Source organism: Pituophis catenifer, unplaced genomic scaffold (genome assembly GCF_029215685.1).
Source record: "Pituophis catenifer annectens isolate HBS135680 unplaced genomic scaffold, rPitCat1.0.hap2 SCAF_2, whole genome shotgun sequence".
In the NCBI taxonomy this organism is placed as follows: Eukaryota; Metazoa; Chordata; class Lepidosauria; order Squamata; family Colubridae; genus Pituophis; species Pituophis catenifer.
Genome location: NW_027256882.1, coordinates 97,616,909 through 97,636,979, shown reverse-complemented (window position 1 = coordinate 97,636,979; position 20,071 = coordinate 97,616,909). Strand labels below are relative to the sequence as shown.

General features: G+C 39.2%; 1 protein-coding gene across 1 annotated transcript in view; it reads right to left on the bottom strand.

Annotated features, from left to right (window-relative positions):
• Positions 1-12,426, bottom strand: part of CSF1R (colony stimulating factor 1 receptor) — a 60,765-nt gene extending 48,339 nt beyond the window's left edge. Inside the window, exons 1-3 of the mRNA XM_070934391.1 lie at positions 12,355-12,426; positions 8,119-8,217; positions 5,023-5,356 (exon numbers count right to left, since the gene is read on the bottom strand). Coding sequence (XP_070790492.1) covers positions 5,023-5,356; positions 8,119-8,217; positions 12,355-12,426 — 505 coding nt within the window. The remainder of the gene's footprint in view (positions 1-5,022; positions 5,357-8,118; positions 8,218-12,354) is intronic.
• Positions 12,427-20,071: the final 7,645 nt, after the last annotated feature.

Here is a 20,071-nt window from a genome sequence, read left to right as displayed (position 1 = left end):
CAACTGAATATAGTTGAAGTTTATTGGAATAATCTGGATTGCTGAGGTTAAATCTATATTAGGCTCTGATGCATGTGATCTGTCATATAATTGGACATGGCTGCAATGCATGTGAGAATTTGGCAGGGTGGAGGCTGAGGTCAGAGCTAGCATGTGCAGCTTCAGCTCTAGACTATTGTAGATTAGAAGAGAAATTTAGGAATGCACATTTAAAACAATACATTGTATATGAAAAATCTTTTTTTTTAATGCTGTGGTAAAATCAAGTTATACTGCTTCAGTGACCCTCATGAGATAGAAAACATGACAGAAAAAGGAGTTCCATAACTTTTCCATACCTCATTTTTTCTCCTTTTTCAACTTCCTAGGAAAGAGAAGAATTGAAGGGTGGAAAGCAGCCAAAGTAGATTGTAAACTACTGAGCATTTTGAATATGATGGGATAAAATACAGTATATAAATTCATACAACACCATCTCTCAATTTTTCTAGAGCTATCTCCCTCCCCCACCCCAAAATGGTTAATATTTCAGTGCTATCTTTGGATGTTTTCACTGTCTGGGCAAGTCGGTGGCACATGGCCTACATTAAGACTACAATTCAGAACATACTCATTAAACTTGCTTAGTTATTTAGGAACAAACAGCCAAGGCCAAAGGTGGAGAATACCGCATGAAGTAAGGTCCCAAATATGTGGAATAGTGATTCCCCCCCAAAATCATCCCTCAACCTTCTATCTTCAGGTGGTATTACATCATCTTTCAATGAATATGGGTGAATCTGCCCTTCCCTTCTTCCTGGGACTCTGAGGAATTCCTAGGAATTATTACATTATTAAAATGACAGAGGTTAATTTGCAGCAGAGTGTATACCACATGGTGGCTTGTTTGCTGATACACTGATACAGGTATATTTTGGTAGCCAATACTAGAAGCAAAATAGAGGGAAATAACATCTCTAGGTGAATGTTTATTTGAAATTAAATGCCACCTGTCTCATATGCCCAGCTAGAAAAAAGGAGCCAAAGGCTCCCAGTGCACAGAAAAAAAGGTGGAAATTGAGTGGAAAGTTTTGGTCATAACAGACATGGGAACTTCAGTACCAGGGGTGCAAGCAGAGTCTGTACTCTGCGTGAACCACAGTGAAACCAGACTTTTGGCACTGAGGAGAAATGAGGAGTAGCAACTTTGAGGTCGACCCAATTGCATCTCTGGAAGAAAGGTGAAAACAGCCCAAATGGAACAGATAGTATGCAGAAATTTATCACTGGGAATTGTAGAGCTCTCTACTATGCATTAGAGTAGCAGCAGAGAGCTGCTTTGTCATGCATTATGGACAAATCTCTAGAATCTACCATATCATCCAAATAGGGAAAAAGAATTTCCTGCTTCCAGCACAGATAAATTCTATGAGCTCTATTTTATAGTTTCCTTTCCTCCCTTCAGTTTTATGGGTTGGTTAAAACATGAGAAGTGTGGCCTGTACAAAAGCTTTACTTGAACCACAGCAAAGCCAGATGTTACCACTTAATAACAAGGCTAAGATTCCTCTATGATAGTATTAATTCCAGCTAAGCCATCACTTTTTTCCCCAGTGGCAGGAAGTAATAGCTATTGTTTGTCTGAAATGACATAGGATCTCCTGCTTGAGCTTGGGGTTGGACTAAAATATCTCCAAGGTCCCTTCCTATTTTATTGTTCTGTTATTCTGTTGAGCTAACTTTGTGATGACCAGGGATGACTACTTCCTGTTGACTGAGATGTCTCCAACTAACACCCCAAGGCAATTGGATTGTACCTCTTTTAGCTTTCATGGGCAATGAGGGTTGATGTCAACCCTACCTTATATGATAAAATGAAATGTGAAGTTTGTGGAAAGATCGAGCTATGATAATATAGCCTCCTCTGGGGTCACAGAGGATTTATGGCAAACTGTGCTGGTGGGAGTAAAGGCTAAGATGGGGAACAAAGGACACAAAAACATAGGGTAACAATACGCTTCACCTTCCTGGGTGAATTTTTCAGCATTATCAGCAACTGAAAATGGGAAGTAGAGGATGGGAAGCATGATTGTTTAGAGTGACCTTGTTTGTTTTATTTATGATACGTATACTTAGCCATTTTTTTTACAAGTTATGAGGGATCTTCCTTTAAAACCAAACCTCTCTTGGCCCTTCCAAACAGTTGAAAGGTGGAATAATGGCCATTTGAAAAGAAATGATAGTTTCAAGAAGCCAAGGGACTTGCAGCTCTGTATGTAGGCACTTACTCTACTAAGAAAATTACACAGATTTTAATTATGGGTATTTGTTCAGAAATGAATAAGAATGACAGGATATAACTCCTATAAATGCATATTTACATACATTGTACCATCTGAATTTTGTTAGCTATTTAACCAAAAGTTGCTATGGTTCATCAACAGATGATTCGGGAAAGAAAGGCTGTTTGTTATACAATAGCTTTAGAGTGCTCCACAACTATTCTTCCTTACCACAATCGCCCTGTCAGGAATATTGAGGGGAAAGAGTCACTGGACCAAAGTCACCTAGAGAATTTTTGTGGATGAAGGTGGACTTGAGCCTGGAACTACATTGCTTTTTTTTTTTTTTTTTTTGCACATGCCAGTGTGGTATGTTCACATTAACCACTATTCTGCAGTGGCTCTTATTGTTCTTGGTTGAAAAATTATGAGATTTAGAAAATACTTCTTCAAATTTTATAAGGAATTCTTACAAAAAATTATTCTTACTAAAATTTTGGGAGGTCACATTTTTATTTAGAAAAAAATATCTGATTTGGTTTTTTTGGCTCCTTGCTGACATCACCTAAGAAACTCATATGTATTATACCACCCATAGTCATTATGATACCAATTGTGGCATCTGTGGTGAGCCTCCAAAATTTTTAATGATGCTGTGGCCTGCCTGAAGGAAAAGACTGGGAATCATTGGTTTAACTGTGCCTGTGCCATAAATTTTAACATGACTTTTGGTCTTTGAGACCTAATAATATTTGATTACATTGTTATTAGGCACACAATTTTGACAAATGGGATTTGACATGAACTGATGTTCTCAGTATGAAATGATCTTGGAAGTATGAAATGTACTCAATATCCACCAAGCTAAAAAGAATAAAGAGAGGTAGGAGCTGGGTCAAGTCTGGTTGTTTCTTCAAAAATCTATACCAGAATGAGAGAATGTACCTCTTTTTACATTGTTAAGGATTCCAATGAATGGAACCTAAATTCATACAGCTGAGACACTCAGAATTCCATTTCCCCCTTTTCATTCATGGTGGAATGGAGGGAGTGACTGTACAATTGAGTGTGTGTCTTAGAGGTTTTCTGAGATCTAATATTAATGCCAAAGTACAGTTTATATTTACAGTATATCTAGCAAGTCAGTCTGCTGGATTATTGCCTGGGCAGACCTAGTGAATTAGTGATTGACTTTTCTTCTGCTTAATTTCAATCCAAAAAGGGCCATAATTGGTGTACCAGCCAGAGATGGGGAAAGATCCCTTGATTTATGACTACCATGTTCTACAAGAGGCCAAATCTTGGAAGACCTCAAATTGTAGATCTGCTTCAAATGTTGTTCCATCCAGAACCAAAGGCAAAGCTGGAGCCTGATTCAAGCAGATCTGTTGTCAGCTAACACAAACTCTTCCTGCAGAGATTTTAATTGGAGCTTATTTTGATGCATCCAAGCCTTTATGATCGCCAGGAACAGTGCAACATAGCATTTCCTGTTTAAATAGAATGGTGAAATGTTCTGGGTGTCATCAGCATATTTCATTCCCCAGCAGCATCATGTAGATATTAAACAGCACATGGAAAAGGACATTGGGAAAACCGCATATGTTACCACTCTTTCCTTGTTCCCACCCCCATTCCCGGAATGAAATTGCCCAGTTAAACAGCAGAGGCATCATCATACACTGTCTCCAAGCCCAGCTCTTCCAGGCAGTCAGCAGGAAATCAAAAGTTGCTGAGAGGTCTAGGACCGTGAAGGCACAATCCAGGGACGACAAAGGTCATTACACAAAGTACTCAATGCTATTTCTGTCCTGTGTTAATGTTTAAATTCCGAACCCAATGGGAGTCCAGCAAATTTGTTTTCACTATGATGCTATGCGGAATAACCTACCACTTCTCTAAACCTTTGCACAAAATGAGTAATTTTTCTGGAAATAGACATTTGACAATAAATGAAGCCTTGCATAGAAAGAAGGTAGATCTTGAGTGCTCAAAAGAAATTGGGCCACATGATTTTACTTAATTTCTTCAGGGATGGTATTCTAATGGGAGAGAGCCACATGGAGAAGGCTGTTTTTGGCCCTGCCTGATGTACCACCTCAGGTGATGTGACCTGCAATATTCCTTATCTTCCTGCTTTAGTGGGTTGGGTGGATGTAACTAGCAAGAGATGGTCCCTCAGATAACTCAGACAGTCCCAAGGCATGAAGGGCTTTAAAGGTGATACCAGCACCTTGAATTGCACCTAGAAGCAAATTGGAAGCCATTGCAGCTCCTGCAGGAGAGGTGACATATGTGCACATCTGGGTCTGCCCATAATCATGTGGGTTGCTGCATTTTGAAGCATCTGGAGCTTCCAGATTTTTTTCCAAGAGTATTCTCATGTAGACCGTGTTGCAATAATCAAAGATGAGAGGTAACTAGAGTGTAACCATGAGTAGGGATTGTTGGACCAGGAAAGGGTGTACAGTAACTGGTGCACAACCTGCAGTTTTGCAAAAGGCACTTCTGGCCATGACTGCCACCTGTTCCTGAAGCAGGAGTTGTGAATCCAGGCGAAACCACAGATTACGCACTGGGTTTGTTTGGGGCAATGCCACCCCATCTAAGAACAAAGATGACAATTCTCCCTGGACCAAAGAACCCTAAACCCAGAGCTGCTTGTTGTTGCCAGGGTTCAGTTTCAGCCTGTTGCTCCTCATCTAGCCCTTATCAGACTCTAAGTACTGTGAGTGGGAGGTCATGGGATTGCTTAACTCACCATGGGCCAAGACATAGAGCTGAATATCATCAGCATATTGATGATAGCTCAGTCCACGGATGAGCTCACTCAGTGGTTTTATGTAGATAAAAAGAAGTGGAGAGAGTACAAAGCCCTGCAGAAACCTGCAAAGCAGTAGACATGGGCTGTACTTCTTACTTCCTAGCAATGCTAACTGAGAGTGGACACAGAGGAAGGAAGTAGACCAGGACAACACAGAGCTCCCCACTCCCAACCCCTGAAGCCATTCCAGAAGGATATCATGGTTGATGGTATTGAAGGTGGCTGAGAGGTCAAGTAGAATAAGAGTGGATGCATTACTTTCATCCAGGTCCTGCCAGATATAATTAAAAAGTGTAACCATGCAGTTTCTTTCTTTTCTTTTTTAAATTTTAAAATCTTTATTGTTAAAAAAAAGTTGGACATGGTGGAACCATCTTGGCGATAACAATGCCATGCAAAAAGTATCATAAGTCTCTTATGTATTCTATATACATTACTACTTGATTATATACACATACTTAACCTCTTCTACATGCTTACAATTACATAATATATTACATATATTGCATCTTATTTTGATCTACACATCCTTGTTCTTATCTGTTCCGACTTCCATTCCTTACATCTAACCATTGATAAAATCTATTCCAAATCTCATAGTATTCTCTGTCTCCTTTATTTTTCAGTTCTAGCATCTATCACATTCTGCACAATCAAGTATTTTCTTTGTTAATAACGTGACCTTCTAGTGTTAATAATCTTTTGTTTCTTACGGTTATCCATTCTTTGACCCAGGTGATCACTGCTGCTTGGTAATATAATTCCCAATCAGGCAAACCAAACCCTCCCCTTTCTTTTGCCTCCTGAAGTAGTTTCAATTTAATTCTTGACTTTTCCCCCTGCCATATACTGTAAATTTCAACACAATTTTATTCAAATTATCAAAGTACTTTCTAATTTTATACGTATATTTTGGAATAAGAAGAGTAATTTTGGCAGAACACTCGTTTTAATTGTTGCTATTCTACCCATAAGAGAGAATTTGATGGTTTTCCATCTCTCCCAAGTTTGCCTTTATCTGATTTAATAATTTAGTATAAATATCCTCCTTAATCTATGTGTACCTTGCCTTCGAATAGATCTCTAGATACTTCACCTTTTTTAGTAATTGAATATTTATTCCCTTGGTCAAATCATCTTTCTGTTTGTCATATTTTTAGCTATCATTTTAGTTTTCTTCTTATTTACTTTTAGTCCGGCTACTTCTCCATATTCCTCCAGTACCTCCATAAGCCTAAACCCGATTGCAATGGTTCCTCTAGAATGAAAACTAGATAGTCCGCAAACCATACAGTTTCCATCCCATATCCAGGCCTAAATCCTTACTGCTGAGGCTCTAGAGGTTTCTGGATGAAATGGATTTCATCTAGTCCTGCCAAACAACTACCTTTTCAACAACCTTCCCCAAAAAGGGAAGATTGGAGACAGGTTGAAAATTATCCAACAGGGTGGAATCCAGCAATGGCTTCTTAGGAATAGGTTGGACCACAGCTTCTTAAAATGCTGGGAAGCATTAATCACCACCATAACCCAGCGCATGTCGCCTCCCAGGAAGCTTTCACAAGCCAGAAAGGGCATGGGATTTAAGGCAAGTACTGGCGCTAATATTCCCTAATGTTCATTTCCTCAGGAACAACAGATCATTCCCAAATAACAGGGTGAGGAACTTCCCCCAGGTGCCTCTGTTGGACCAGCAACAATGCTGGCATATAAGTGGGGATGAAGCTGAATGATTTTGTCTTCCAGAAAATCAGCAAATTCCTCAATGTGCTCCATTAGGTGACCTCTGTATTCTCCCTCCCGGGGAGGAGGTGGCTCACCTAAAAGAGGGTTGCTGGTCAATTATCTGCAGACTTAATTAGTGTGGAGAATTACTTATACTTCACCACCCAAATCACCACAAGGTAGGCCTTAATAGAAGTTTCTAGCCATTTGATCAAGTTCATCCCTTGTCTTGCACAAGACATGGTCTAGAAGTCTCTTCGTCCTTTTTATTCAATTCCCTCTATATATCACAGAAGACAAAGAGGTCTATGTGTTAGGAGAGGTTGCATGGGTGCAAACCTATCCAGACCCTCAGTCGCCTCCTTTTTCTAAACAGTGACTAAGAGATTGACAGTACTGTGCAGCAGATCTGCAATTACTATTCTCAGTTTTTTCTGAAACCTGAGTAGATCCATTAGTTGCCAAGAGTCGACCAATCTAATAGGTCCTGCCTCCCTGCAGGGAGATGATGTTCATCCATTGTTTCCGAAGAGGACCTTGATATCTAATGAGTTGCGGACACACCATGGACAGCCCACAGGTGGCTGTAAGGCCTATATGGGCACGGAATGTTCTGCCACATGTCGGGCAGCATTTGCAGCTCTGGCTTTGTGGAGTATTCACTTCTCTTGTGCTAGGGTTGTCCTTCTGTCTACAAATGTCTGGCAGCCTTGGTGGATCAATGTGTGCCATGATGATTCATCTTGTGCCAGGGTATCCCAGGAGGTGGTGTGCCAGGGAGGCTTTCAGCATGTCTTTGTATCACTTATTTGTCTGTAGTTATCTGCCTGGGGCATTCTGTCAATCGGCTCATTGTTGATGGAAGATGGGCGGTTCAGTACGGATTGGAAGTGCTCAACCCAATGCTATAGAATCAGTCTTCTCAGAAATGAGAGTTTCACCATCTGAGTCCAGTAGAGGGGAGATCCCTGAGGGCTGAGGTCCGTAAAAGGATCTGAGGGCTTCATAGAACCATTTGGACTGTGCAGCAGATCTGCACTTATAATCCTCAGTTTCTTCTGGAACCCACCTGGATCCATTAGTTGCCAAGGGTGGACCAATCTAATAGGTCCTGCCTCCTTGCAGGGGGATACAGCTCTCAAGAAACTCATTGCCACCGACTGATCTGACCATGACAGGGGTATGAAAGACAGTCCACCAATTCCAGGTCATATAGGCTCTGCTCCAATTTAGGCACTGCTCTCTTAGGTCCTGGATAATCTGGATCAGGCCCATGGAAGTCATGGTTTCCATGAAATCCCAGTTTACCTCCGACTCCACACCCAGGGATTGCAGATTGAAGTCTGCCAGAACTACAGTATAAGCCTGAGGAACTCTATTACTAGCCTCGCGGTGATGTCCAGGAGCCTAGGGAGGGAATCTGCCACATAGGGAGTTGACTGATAAGTGATCATTGAATGAAATATGAGGAAAGGGAGACATCTTTATGTACATTACCAATGGTGATCTCAGTATATAGTTTTGAGCCAGGTTTACCATTTTTTTAAACCAACTTTCCAAAATTGAGGGGTTTTTTGAAAAAAATAATTTTGATTTCCCTATTTATTTTTCCAGGAACAAATTAAGGAGAACTGACTCACTTAAAGGAACAAATATTAAATCAACTGCAAAGAAAAAGGAAATAATTTCTCAATGTGGCAGATCAAGTTTTTCTGTCCAAAGATGCTTATTGCAGAAGAGATGAGGGAGACATCAGTAGGTCATATCTTTGTATGCCTTTAGGTCAATGTTGACTCCTGGCAACTCTCAGGACAAGTCCCTGCACTTTTCTTGACAAGATTTTTCAGAAGGTTGCCCATTCCCTGCTTCCTAGGGCCAAGAGAAAGTGATTGACTCAAGGTCACCCAGCTGGCTTTGTGCCTATGGTGGCACAAGAACACATGGTTTTGGATGCTGCCTTAACCACTCTGCCAACCTGACTCTTTCTTTACTACGTCGTATGCCTTTGTTGAATGTTTAATCTTCATAATGATAAAAGTCCTCGGACTGAATTCTATAGCTAGCTACCTAATAGAAGATGAAAAGGGGAAATATATGGAAAAGGGGAAAAACACACTCTTAAGACTGCCCTTGAAGAATACCTGGGAAACCTCAGCAGGTATAAAATACAGCTGTGTGAGCAGTTATGTATGTTTCTGGTAGAAAACATACCACACCTCTGCTTCATGAGCTGCATTTATTACCAGTTTGTTTTCAGGTCCAGTGCAAAGTGGTGGTGTTGATATTTAAAGACCTTTATGTCACAGGATCTGGTTATTTGAGAGATCACCTCTTCCTGATTTCATTTGCCCATCCTGTCAGATCCAGCAGAGAGAGCATGTTACAGGTTCTGTTACCTAGAGAACCACATGTTGTGGGGCTTTTGCTACCCACACTGTAGAATCTTCTACCCTCTGAGGTAGAATGGTTGAGCTTCCAACCATTTCTTAAAAAGTGACTGTGCCAGCAAGCCTGGAACTCCAGGGCATGATTGAATTTGTGAGATGGTTGTATTATTAGCATCCATTTGTTATTATTTCTTTTAGTATGATTTTTATAATTTTTTTTAGTGTATTAACTATTTTATCTCTGTTATATGCTGCCCAGAATTGCTCATTTGTGGTTCTAGGAAGATAGAAAATCTCACCCATGTCCTCATATGGTTCCCTTTCTGTGATGCCTCAGGATTGCTCCAATCACTTCCAAGGATGGAAGAGGGCCATGCAGATAATTTTTGTTTATTTTTAAAGGGACACTAACCTATATTCATGTACCAGGTGGGAAGAAATAATGTTGGGATAAAAAAAACAAAAACATGGCACCCCCCCCCCCCAGCCTTATGCTTGACCACACATTGACAGCAGAGCTAGTCAAGGTAGGGTAGGTAGATTTTCAGGGCAGAATCCTTGCTACTCTTCCCTTCCCCAGCCCATATCATTTACCAGCAGAGAAATGAAGTGCTCTCTTGAATGTATGGTCGCATAGGGTCAGAGGATTCCAAGTGCCTCCTGACTCTTTACCCACAGTCAGCTGAAATAATGGGAGAGTTGATAAAGTCAATTTTTTAATTTATTCCTATTTATTGCTGCTGTAAAATACTCAAAGGGCCCCTATGTTACACCACTGCTTCTCATCTTACTTTCATGCTAAGCTATCAGTATCTCTTGTGTTGTCGATATATGGTTCCCAAATGAGACTCTTTTTTTTTTTCCATTTTGAGTGTTGCTTTAAGGGACAAAAGAGATGATTTAAATTTTACAGATGATTTAAGAAATCCATCTTCCAATCTGTGAAACCCCTTCCCAAAGGGTTTGTGGTCCTCAAAATTTCATGGCTTGCAGCAACCTCTTGAAAGTTGCACAGTCCTGCCATCCATAGGTACTGAAAACTACCCCAAGGTTGAGTCTGGACAGGCCATGCAAGGTTTTTTTTGGGGGTATCATAGTCCACTGTTGGCTTTTTAGTTAGAATAAGTTTTGCTAGGAGAGTGAACAGTGCAGCACTTTGGATTTAATAGCAAAAAAGGTGTTTTAGAATGTATGGAGATGCATGTCTGGCACCTCCCTGAAACAACAGTCTGCTCTTTCATGCTCCAAAACCCCCTTTTGCTTTGATTTGAAGCCCCGTGAAGTTCTAGCATGCACTGATTTGGTGGTAAGGACTTGTGATTTCAAATATAAATGTTGATTGGTAGCTGGCCAATGCTTGTGCTTTCATAGCACAAATAGGGCATATAGATGCTTAATTTCAAAATACTGTTTCAAGACTGGCTCTAACAGGGAAAACGAAAAGAACTGTAACTGATTCAGGGAACTGTTTTGCATGGTGCCATTACATAAACAAATCTCTCCAGTGACTTCTGTTTGGAAGGTTGAAGTATAATAACCCTGCATTGTGGGTATATTTGATTCCTTCCTCAAAACAACCATTGCAGGAGCTGCTTAAAAACACGTCTTGTTTTCTTGGTAGGCAAGGGTGTAATTTTTTTTTTTATTGACTCAGCTCTTACTGACTATTGATGGACAAAAATGGCCCATCATGTCTGCAACAGCTCATACTTCCCATGTGAATCAGGTCTGCCCTGATGAAAAAGCCATTTCTATATCTCAGCAGTGATTCTTTTGCATCCCAGATTACAGCTTGATGCAGCTCTCGGCATCAAAAACTTTTGAAAGGCTATTCAACCTTGGGGGGAAATTCATTTCAGGGCCTAAACAATGAATACAGTTGCAAAACTTTTAACATCTCTCATTTCACATGTGTACACTTGAATCATCCTGACAACCAAGGACCACCATATATGCCACTACAAACAGTTGCAAAGAGGAATACATAGTGTAATCCCAACATAACTACAACTTCATTTAAAGGCAGCATTTTTTTTTTTTATGTTCTCTTTCTGCTTTCAGTACTCAAGGCAGCTATTTTATTTCCCATTTTTGGTAAACATTCTATTAATCATCTGGATCCAATAGCCAAAGAAGAAGAAAAAACATCCCTAAAACACATGTAAGGATTGTAATAGCCATCATGTAGGATGGGCAGAAGACTAGCAGAGCACATCCATAAGCACCAACCAATAGTACAGTAAGAGGACATGATGAAAACTCCTTATTTGCAACACACATACAGACTCAATCATAATTTCAATTTCGTATGAGCATACTAGACCAAGTTAAATGGCAAAATGCTATGGGATTCCAAAAACTTGGCATTTAGACATATCAGTCATAGATAGAAATATAAACCATGCCGTTCAAAACAGACTAAGATTAAAAAAACTTAAGTAGACAAAAAGATCAGAACCCATCATCTCCAGCAACCAACATCCCAATAAGCAGGGATTAACACCAGATAACCAAACATAATGAAGGAACTTCCAAACAGAAGACCACATCCCTATCAACAGTGATGGGACAAGCTTCTGTATATAAACTGGAAATAAACTTCACTAGTACTGATGTTTCATTACCTGACAAGGAACATTATCTGAAAGCAGACAACAAAGCTCGGAGAGCTCCAAGTACAAAATAACATTTCTGGAATGATATTAATTTCATTTGTTGACAGACATATCAATTAACACATTAGGTCCAAAGATTCAGAACTTAGCACACTTTCATCCCTAGTTGAAGGTATAGAATTATTTAATGTTGTAATTAACATTCTTCAAGGTGCTTCACAGATTTCAATGATCACTATGAAGAATGTCCTTAAGCTCATGCAGGAAACAGCTCTGGGGTTCAGTATTAGTGGATGGAAGTTAAAGGTGGAGGTTCGACTTTGTTAGGTTTGCTCATGTTAGACTGTTCATTGTGCACTAGCTACTAGCCTGTTCTAGCCTGAAAACTTTTAGAGGTATGGATCTGAAAGTCTTACTGGCTAGGGAATTGTGAGAATTGCAATGCAGATATTTGGAGGGGACCTAGGTTGAGAGAACTATTTAAATGCACCATTAATATGAAGGTATTGCAAGTAAATCTATTGGTGGGGTTCCAGACTTACCTTCCATTCATCCCAAAGATCTGTCATCTGCTCAATAACTAGAGCTATCCATTTGTCACCTGCTCCCACCATGTCCTTTAGTTTATCCTCTTGCTATAGCTGCCTCTCTCGCTCTTCTTAGTGCCACAACCAAGCTCTTTCTCTGTGCCCTGGGATTACACTAAGCATATTAACATTTTCTGCTAACAGTGTTACCTTTATGTGCAGAAAAAACTATGAGAAATGTTAACCCACAATTCTAAGGATGAGCAAGAAAGATCACAAACAACAGTTTTAAAGAGAATCTCCTTTAATTTTAAAAACATTCGAAAATGGTACCTTGCTGATAATAAAAATGTGACTTAATGGAAGTCTTACGTACAGGTTAATATTACGTATCTGTACCTTAATCAGTTTCCTTTTATCGTTCAACTCCATCAGCATTTAAGGGAAGACTAAAAGAAAAAAAAATGTATTCCTTCCAAACTCTCAGATCCTGTAAGAAAAAAACCCTACTTTTTCATTTTTTAAAAAAACTTGGGGTAGTGCTTAATGCATAAATCTAGTTCAGGAGAACTGAGTATGAGTTCCCTTTGTAAGAGTACCTGGTTTGGCTGACTTGACTAAAATGCTTTCTACACAACTGCTTCATTTGCCCCAACTCTTCATTTGTCCCCCATCTTTTAAGAATTTTGCTAGGCAGCTGTGCAATACTCACCTTCCTCTCCTTGAATTACCAGTATTCCCTCTACCTAACCAACGGGAGAAAACTAAAATATAGCCACTAACTTGTCCCCTTCTCTTGCTTTGTTTGCTTTTCGTGGGGGAAGAAGAAGGAAAATAAAGTTGGTTATTATGTAAGAGAACAACCTCTAAGAACACCCCAAAGGAGAAGCACTTTCACTTCTATGGCTCCTCACTCCTAGGAGAGAAGTATCTCATGGAGCCAGGATTTCTTTTGCCAGGGGGTGACCACAGAAGCAAAGATGCTTTTGTCCTACAGCATTTTCTCTGGAGCCGGGGGCTCATTCAGTTCTAAATTAGCCCAGCACACGAATCTTTCTGGAAGCCCGGCATATCGTGAGGTTATGAAAGATGGTTGTCATTTGGAATTGGTTTAGCCAGTGGCGGGATTCAAATAATTTAACAACCGGTTCTCTGCCCTAATGACCAGCTGGGTAGGCGTGGCTCGGTGGTCATGTGACCATGTCGGCGTGGCCAACTCAATGTCACTTATGTCGATAGCGCTTAGCTGTTACAATGTAATAAGGGTTAACCAGAGAGGCAGTTTCTGTAAGCAGGGCAATAAAAATTAAGTTAGAAACAACACCAGAATGTTTCCTTTCTGCCTTCCTTACAGGATTGGCCCTGTAAAGTGGGAAAAAACAAAATAAGATTTCTTCTCCACAACCAGTTCTCTGAACTGCTTAGAAAGTTAACAACCGGTTCTACCGAATAGATGCAAACTGGCTGAATCCCACCACTGGGTTTAGCTCATTTGTATGGAAGACTTCCAAGAATGCTAAAAAGTAATACTTGAAAGGAAAATGGGATACAAGCTACATTTTTATTTAATTGGGAAATTTATTAGAATGTTCCTTATATAGTGCCGAGTGAACCATTTACTTTGGGGAGTGCTATCCCGCCAGAGTGCTGCATGCACTTTATATGGCCACCTACTTGCTCAAGCAACTCTAGGCACTTATAAGCAGTAAAAACACAGTATAAAAAATAAAAATAATTAAAAAAAACCATCCCCCCCATTCCCCCCAGTGTCACAAAGTCAGATGAGCCATTTCATGGGGTCCTCCATCCCACAATGGGTTTCCCAGCCCTGTTGGCAAAGCCAGGACTTCAGGGCTTATACTATTCATGCTCCTTGGATGAAGAAATTTGTAGAAATATACATGGGGTACTACCATTTTTACCCTCCAATTCTTACCTGAAATTATTTTGACTTGTGTTCTTCCTCCTTGGTTGGCTCTGGAATTTCAAGGGTTCCCGCTATGCAAATGACAGACAAGTCAACCTATTCTCCAGCCCTGGGGAAAGCTGAACACTTCCATGACTCCATAAAGAATGGAAAACTGGACTGTTGTACACAATGTACAATGGTTTGCTTCTAATGTACTAATGATATTTAGTACTGCATTTAGTACCATCATTCAGTTCATACATGCTCCATAAGATACATTTTGATCATGTTGGCAGTTTTGTGTAAAAGGTTGTTTGCATTTTTCTACTGGTTTTAAACAGGGGTGGGCTTCAAAAATTATAGCAAGGGGCTCTTTGTCTGATTGCTGGGTGGGCGGGGCCATGGTGGGCGGGGCCTAGTCAGTGTCCTGCACCATAGCGGGGTGGTGGGCATTTTTACCCTCCCTGGGCTCCAGAGGCTTTCCTCAAGCCTCTGGGAGGGCGAAAATGGCCTCCCCAGGCTCCGGAGGCCCTCTGGAGGCCAGAAACGGGCCCTGAACTTCCTGAACTTCCGGTAAGCCTGTTTTTCACCCTCCCTGAGCCGCCGAGCACCCTGCACTTACCTGCATTCAAAACAGGCCGCATGGGGACTCCTGGGAGGGGCGGGGCCAGCCAGGAGTGGGATTTGGGGATTCTCTGAATTGCACAGAATCTTAGCTAGAGATTCTCCCAAACCTCTGCAAACTCCCAGAAGCCCACCCCTGGTTTTAAACATATTGAAGTATTCTGAAAAGGAACAGTGCCACTTCATATAGACAAAAAGCACCTAATATTTATTTCCATTGTCTAGTCTACAGTCAATAAAACATGGCATGCACTAAGAAAGTGCATCTTAATGCTTATTCTACTTTTGACTTTTGGTCCTGTGAACTTGATTGACTTTTTGCTGAATTTTTCCTTTTGTACTTATTAAACTATCTCTGAGGAGGATCTTGTGACAAAATTTTGAAAAAATGGGAACTGTGCAAATTTCTAAGTTAGGCTATCAGAGAAAAAACTAAAGCAATATTCAAGATTTTTTTTTTAAAAAAGAGGAAGATATACTAAGTGAAAGATGGCTTCATGCAATGATAATCTAGATTATTCAGTAATTTAGGTGACTGAAATTTGTATGAAAACTTCAAGAAGTAAAATACAAAGGCCAGAGTAAATGCATATAGAATCAATTATTGGTATGATTTCTCACTAGAAAACATGAACAAAATATTTGGTTGGTTACATTCTCTGTACTTTCCCATCTTGGCCTAAATCTTCTGAATCCATATTTAATCTCAATTTCCTTTATTTAGAATTGTAAAACATATTATCAAAGCAGGAAGGAAATGTACGCCACTATAGTTTAAAACATTACAAAGATGAACATGCAGAGACGATGATCAATGATTTATAGACTGCTTCTTCAAAATTTTATCTGACAATGGTTGTTATAAACCCCTTGCTTTGGTCTTTTTCCCCCTGTACTCATTGTAGAGTAACATGAGAATCGGCTCCAAAAAAATTATTGAGGCTTGTTCAAAGGATCTTCATGCTGATGAAATTATACTTCTCTGATTTAATTCTAAGGTGGAAAAAGAAATTTCAGTTTGGAATGAGTAAATTGCTGACTAAGATTATGCCTGTGAATAATGTGAATTGAGAAAGGATTCCAACTTTGTTTGAGACATCTATAATAATGAATAAACCAAAGTGAAGAAATTAATGTTCCAATCCCTCCTGATCTCCTCAAACACTTGCTTGATTTAGAATTCAAAATGCTGTTGAAAGGCCGACTTACTTTGCAGGATCAAGGCTTTAAATGCCAATAACCAGCCAACTTCCATGAGAACAATTAATTGCATTGTATTCCCCATGCTTTAACCTACATAAAAGGTTTAGGGAAATTGGACAATGCATAGCATTTTTGTCAATAGTCTGCTGTTCACTAGATTATGCAATACAACAAGCAAAACTCTACCCTATCCAATTTCTTCCAGTGAATATAACCAATAATCCAAAGGAAAAGGAAAGACAAATAATAAAAATTGTATATGCATCATTAAGAAAAATGTTATTTATTTTGAAAATAACACAGCTGTGACAATATTTTTATGAAATCTGGCTAATAGTGGTTGCTGGATGTAGAAAGATAATATATGAGCTATATTGCAACAATTGTAGGCTAAAACATTATAGAAAGATGGAAAATTAATAAAGATGAAACCAAGTTTGCAAAAATTGATAGACGTTCCAAGTTTATCATGTTTCATTCAAGACACAAACTGTTGGTTTTAATTCACTCTTCTTAATATTATCAAAACAAACAAACATATAAAAAAACAAACAAACTCTCAAACAAACCCAATAACCAAGCAAGCCAGTTATCAGCAATATAAAAGTACCGTAGTGAATGATTCTGTTTAAAAATATTATATTATTATCGTAGGTCAAATTATGGCTATTAAATTCACGACACCATAAAGGCCCTTTGGTTAATTGACTCTTGCTTTGTCCTCTTCATCTAGCTGACGTGAAGGACTCAACATTGCTCACTCATCTAACTCCAGGAGGACAAGTTAGAACTGGGAGGGCTTGGTGTTATTTGGGATAGGAGACCTAGCAAATTGGAATGAATGGAAGTGTCTGAAAAAAAGCATAGCATCTAATAATTTGGAGTTAGGGGAAGGGAGATTTCTTATCAATTTTCTTTCTGACAGATTAGCTGAGTGAGGAGAAGCAGTAGCAGCATCAGAACAGTCTTCTATGGAAGAAAACCAATCTTTAACTTAGATCAACAAATGTTTCTGAAAATAATGTACTAGTACTTCACACTACGACATGGTGATATTGGTGGGGTGCTCTGTATTGGCAGTGTCCTTGGTTGTTCCTCTTGGCCGGAAACAATTTTACCTAAAGCATCTAAACCCCAAGAAATGCAATTGAAAAACTGTTCAGTTCAGTGCGCTGAAAGGCAAATGAAGCTCCTTGTCAAGGAAACTGTTAAAGTTTTTTTTTTAAAAAAAATAATCTGAGCTAATACTGCTGTGAATTGTATCTGGCCCTGCGTTCTTAAAAAACTAAGCAAACCTACACCGATATCCCATCCCATAATTTTGTTAGCTGCCTGTCTAACTTTTGACCTGCCTCCTTATTATTTTAAGAAAAGATGTAAAGAATGGATCCTGGCTTCACTTGAAGGCAGGTGGCCTACCTGGGAACTAAACTATTTGACCACTGAAATGATTAACTGTTCAATTTTTAAATTTGTTTTAAATCAGTTTGTGACAAATGTGCAATGTATGATTCATTTGAAAAACTATAATTGCCTGTACAAAGTAAGCTAAAAATTAAAAATATATATCATAAAATAAAACATTTAGGAATGTAGGAGTAAGTTGTAGTGATGCTATAAAGACTAAAAAGCATATTAGAGATGTAACTATGGGTTCCCTTCTCAGAAACCTTATGATACAATTAGAGGCTTGATGCTTTTTGTATTTTCATTAGACAATATAATCAGTTGGGTGATAATTAGAAAATGTTATCACAAAATAATTTTAAAAGCTGATTGAAAAAAGTATATAATATATTTGAAGGAGATAGACATAGTACTGGCCATAATTTATAGAATAATTCATTTTAGCTATTGTAACACTGGACTTTAAATTGGCATGTTTGCCTGCAAACATTCCCTAACTCTATTGCTGCCACATCAACTAAATGTTTATAACAAATAGTCTGACTGTGCCTTAAAAAAACAACAACCAAATATAACATTGAGAAAAGCTAAGGAGGTAAATATGAATATTATTTCAAAAATGGAAAATTGTTAATAGATCAACCAGAGGAAAATAATCACTATATATACCGTCCTGTCTATCTGTATGATACTCACGCATGCACACGCACGCACACATATCCTAACTATAGGTATATAATATACCTGTTCTACTATTAATACAATGTGATCAAAAGTAGCTAAAATACTTTTTAAAAAGAGGACAATGAGGCACTTTAGAACTACCTCTGGTAGAAAAGAGGACACTAGAATTTTTTTTTTAAAAAGCCCTTTTATAATGGGTTGCTTTCTGAGTGAAGCAAAACTGGAATACATGTTTGCATTGTGCAGAGCAAAGGAGACATGAAATGTGCAAAAGCATTTCGGCTACCTGCTCATTAAACCTAAGTAGCAGCCAATGGGGAGTACCGAGGTATTGTCAGTGGATTAAAAAAGGCAAGATGGCAGCCACAGCCAAAGCAATCCTCTTCATTGTGCCATATTACTACAGATAGGGCGCTAAATGAATGGTGGGAGACCTCCAATTTATGTAGGGTAAGGCACATAGGAACTGGTACGGGACCTAAATCTCCTAGATTTTTCTGCCTAGTAAGTAGATCCACTTTGGAGCATGCTGGAAGATATTTTGGGCAGTGGGTATTGCAAACCAAAGTTATTAAGTGCTGTCTCCAGCCTCAGAAAGACTGAATAATGATAATCAAGTCCAATTGCTGGAAATGACAAATGCATGCCAATGTAGCTTAACTGGCCACAATAAAATTGCTTCTTGCATCCTGGGAAAGTTTTTCAATTTCCTAACCAGCCCTACAGCCTTAGGATTTTGTATTAGTAGTTAAAAGTCCCATCAAAGGCTACATTTTCCAAGATCTACCTGTTGCAACTAAATACCTCTAGGATTCAACAGAATACAATGGTGGTTACTAATAACCCTCTGAAATAAACCAAAGATATAGCTGCCAATTAGGCAGTGAGGCTTTTTGCTTACAAAGTGCACAAGCAGAAAGAGGAAAAATGTATGATCCATTTTTCATCCTCTTACGGTCTTGGATAAATCCAAGCATTCCTTTTTAATCTCTTCATTTTATCCAATGAAAAGGCAGTCTGCTGAAAATGTAACATTGATTGTTCCTTTTGATGACTTGCCTCAATCTTTAGATGAGTCTCCATGCACTCTGTATTTTTTTTTTCTTCCCAAAAAATGCTGCTTTAGCTACTGTCCTCAGCTACTGCCCGGGCAGCTGCAGAATCAGCATTTACCTTGGAATGCTGAAATGAAAGAAGAAAGGCAGGCTCCAGCTTAAATGTCTGAGCTTGAAGTTCAGTAATTATAAATCTTAAACAATGGACAAGACTTTTCTGAGTCTCGAGTGATTTCTGCATGGGACTTCTCCTGTTCATCTGTCCATTTTCTATCCTTTCTAAGGATACATTTTTAAAAGCATCACTTGATAATCCAGTAAGCGAGTAACGGTCAAGTAAAGTTGCAAGAATCAAAAGGCATTTGTCCCAATTGGACCCGGTAGACTCTTTTGCTTGACCTTATGGAGACGTGCTTTTGTCATGGGGAGAGCCATTTCATCCAGAAATTATTGTGGCTATTAAGTGAAGATAATACGTTATAGATTTTCTTCTGATATTCTGATTTAGCAGGTGGAAACATGAATGACGAACTAATGCATATCGTGACGGAAGAGCAAATTCTGCATTAAAAGTTGAAAAAAACGTAATCCCAGTTCAGAAGCCACAATGAATTATCACACAATACTGACTTGAATTGTTCTGATTTAGTCTGTGGTCCTACTCCAATACTCCTGGTCTCAGAAAGGACCTCTTTCGATAATTCCAGGCTTCTGTTTTAGGTTACAGACGAAGGAGGGATAAGCTGCAACTGTATTTTGATATGATTGAATGAAGGGAGATATGCACGTTTTCCCACTGGGTGGAATTCCCCAGTACTAGCATATACAGGAACACAGAGCACTGGTAACC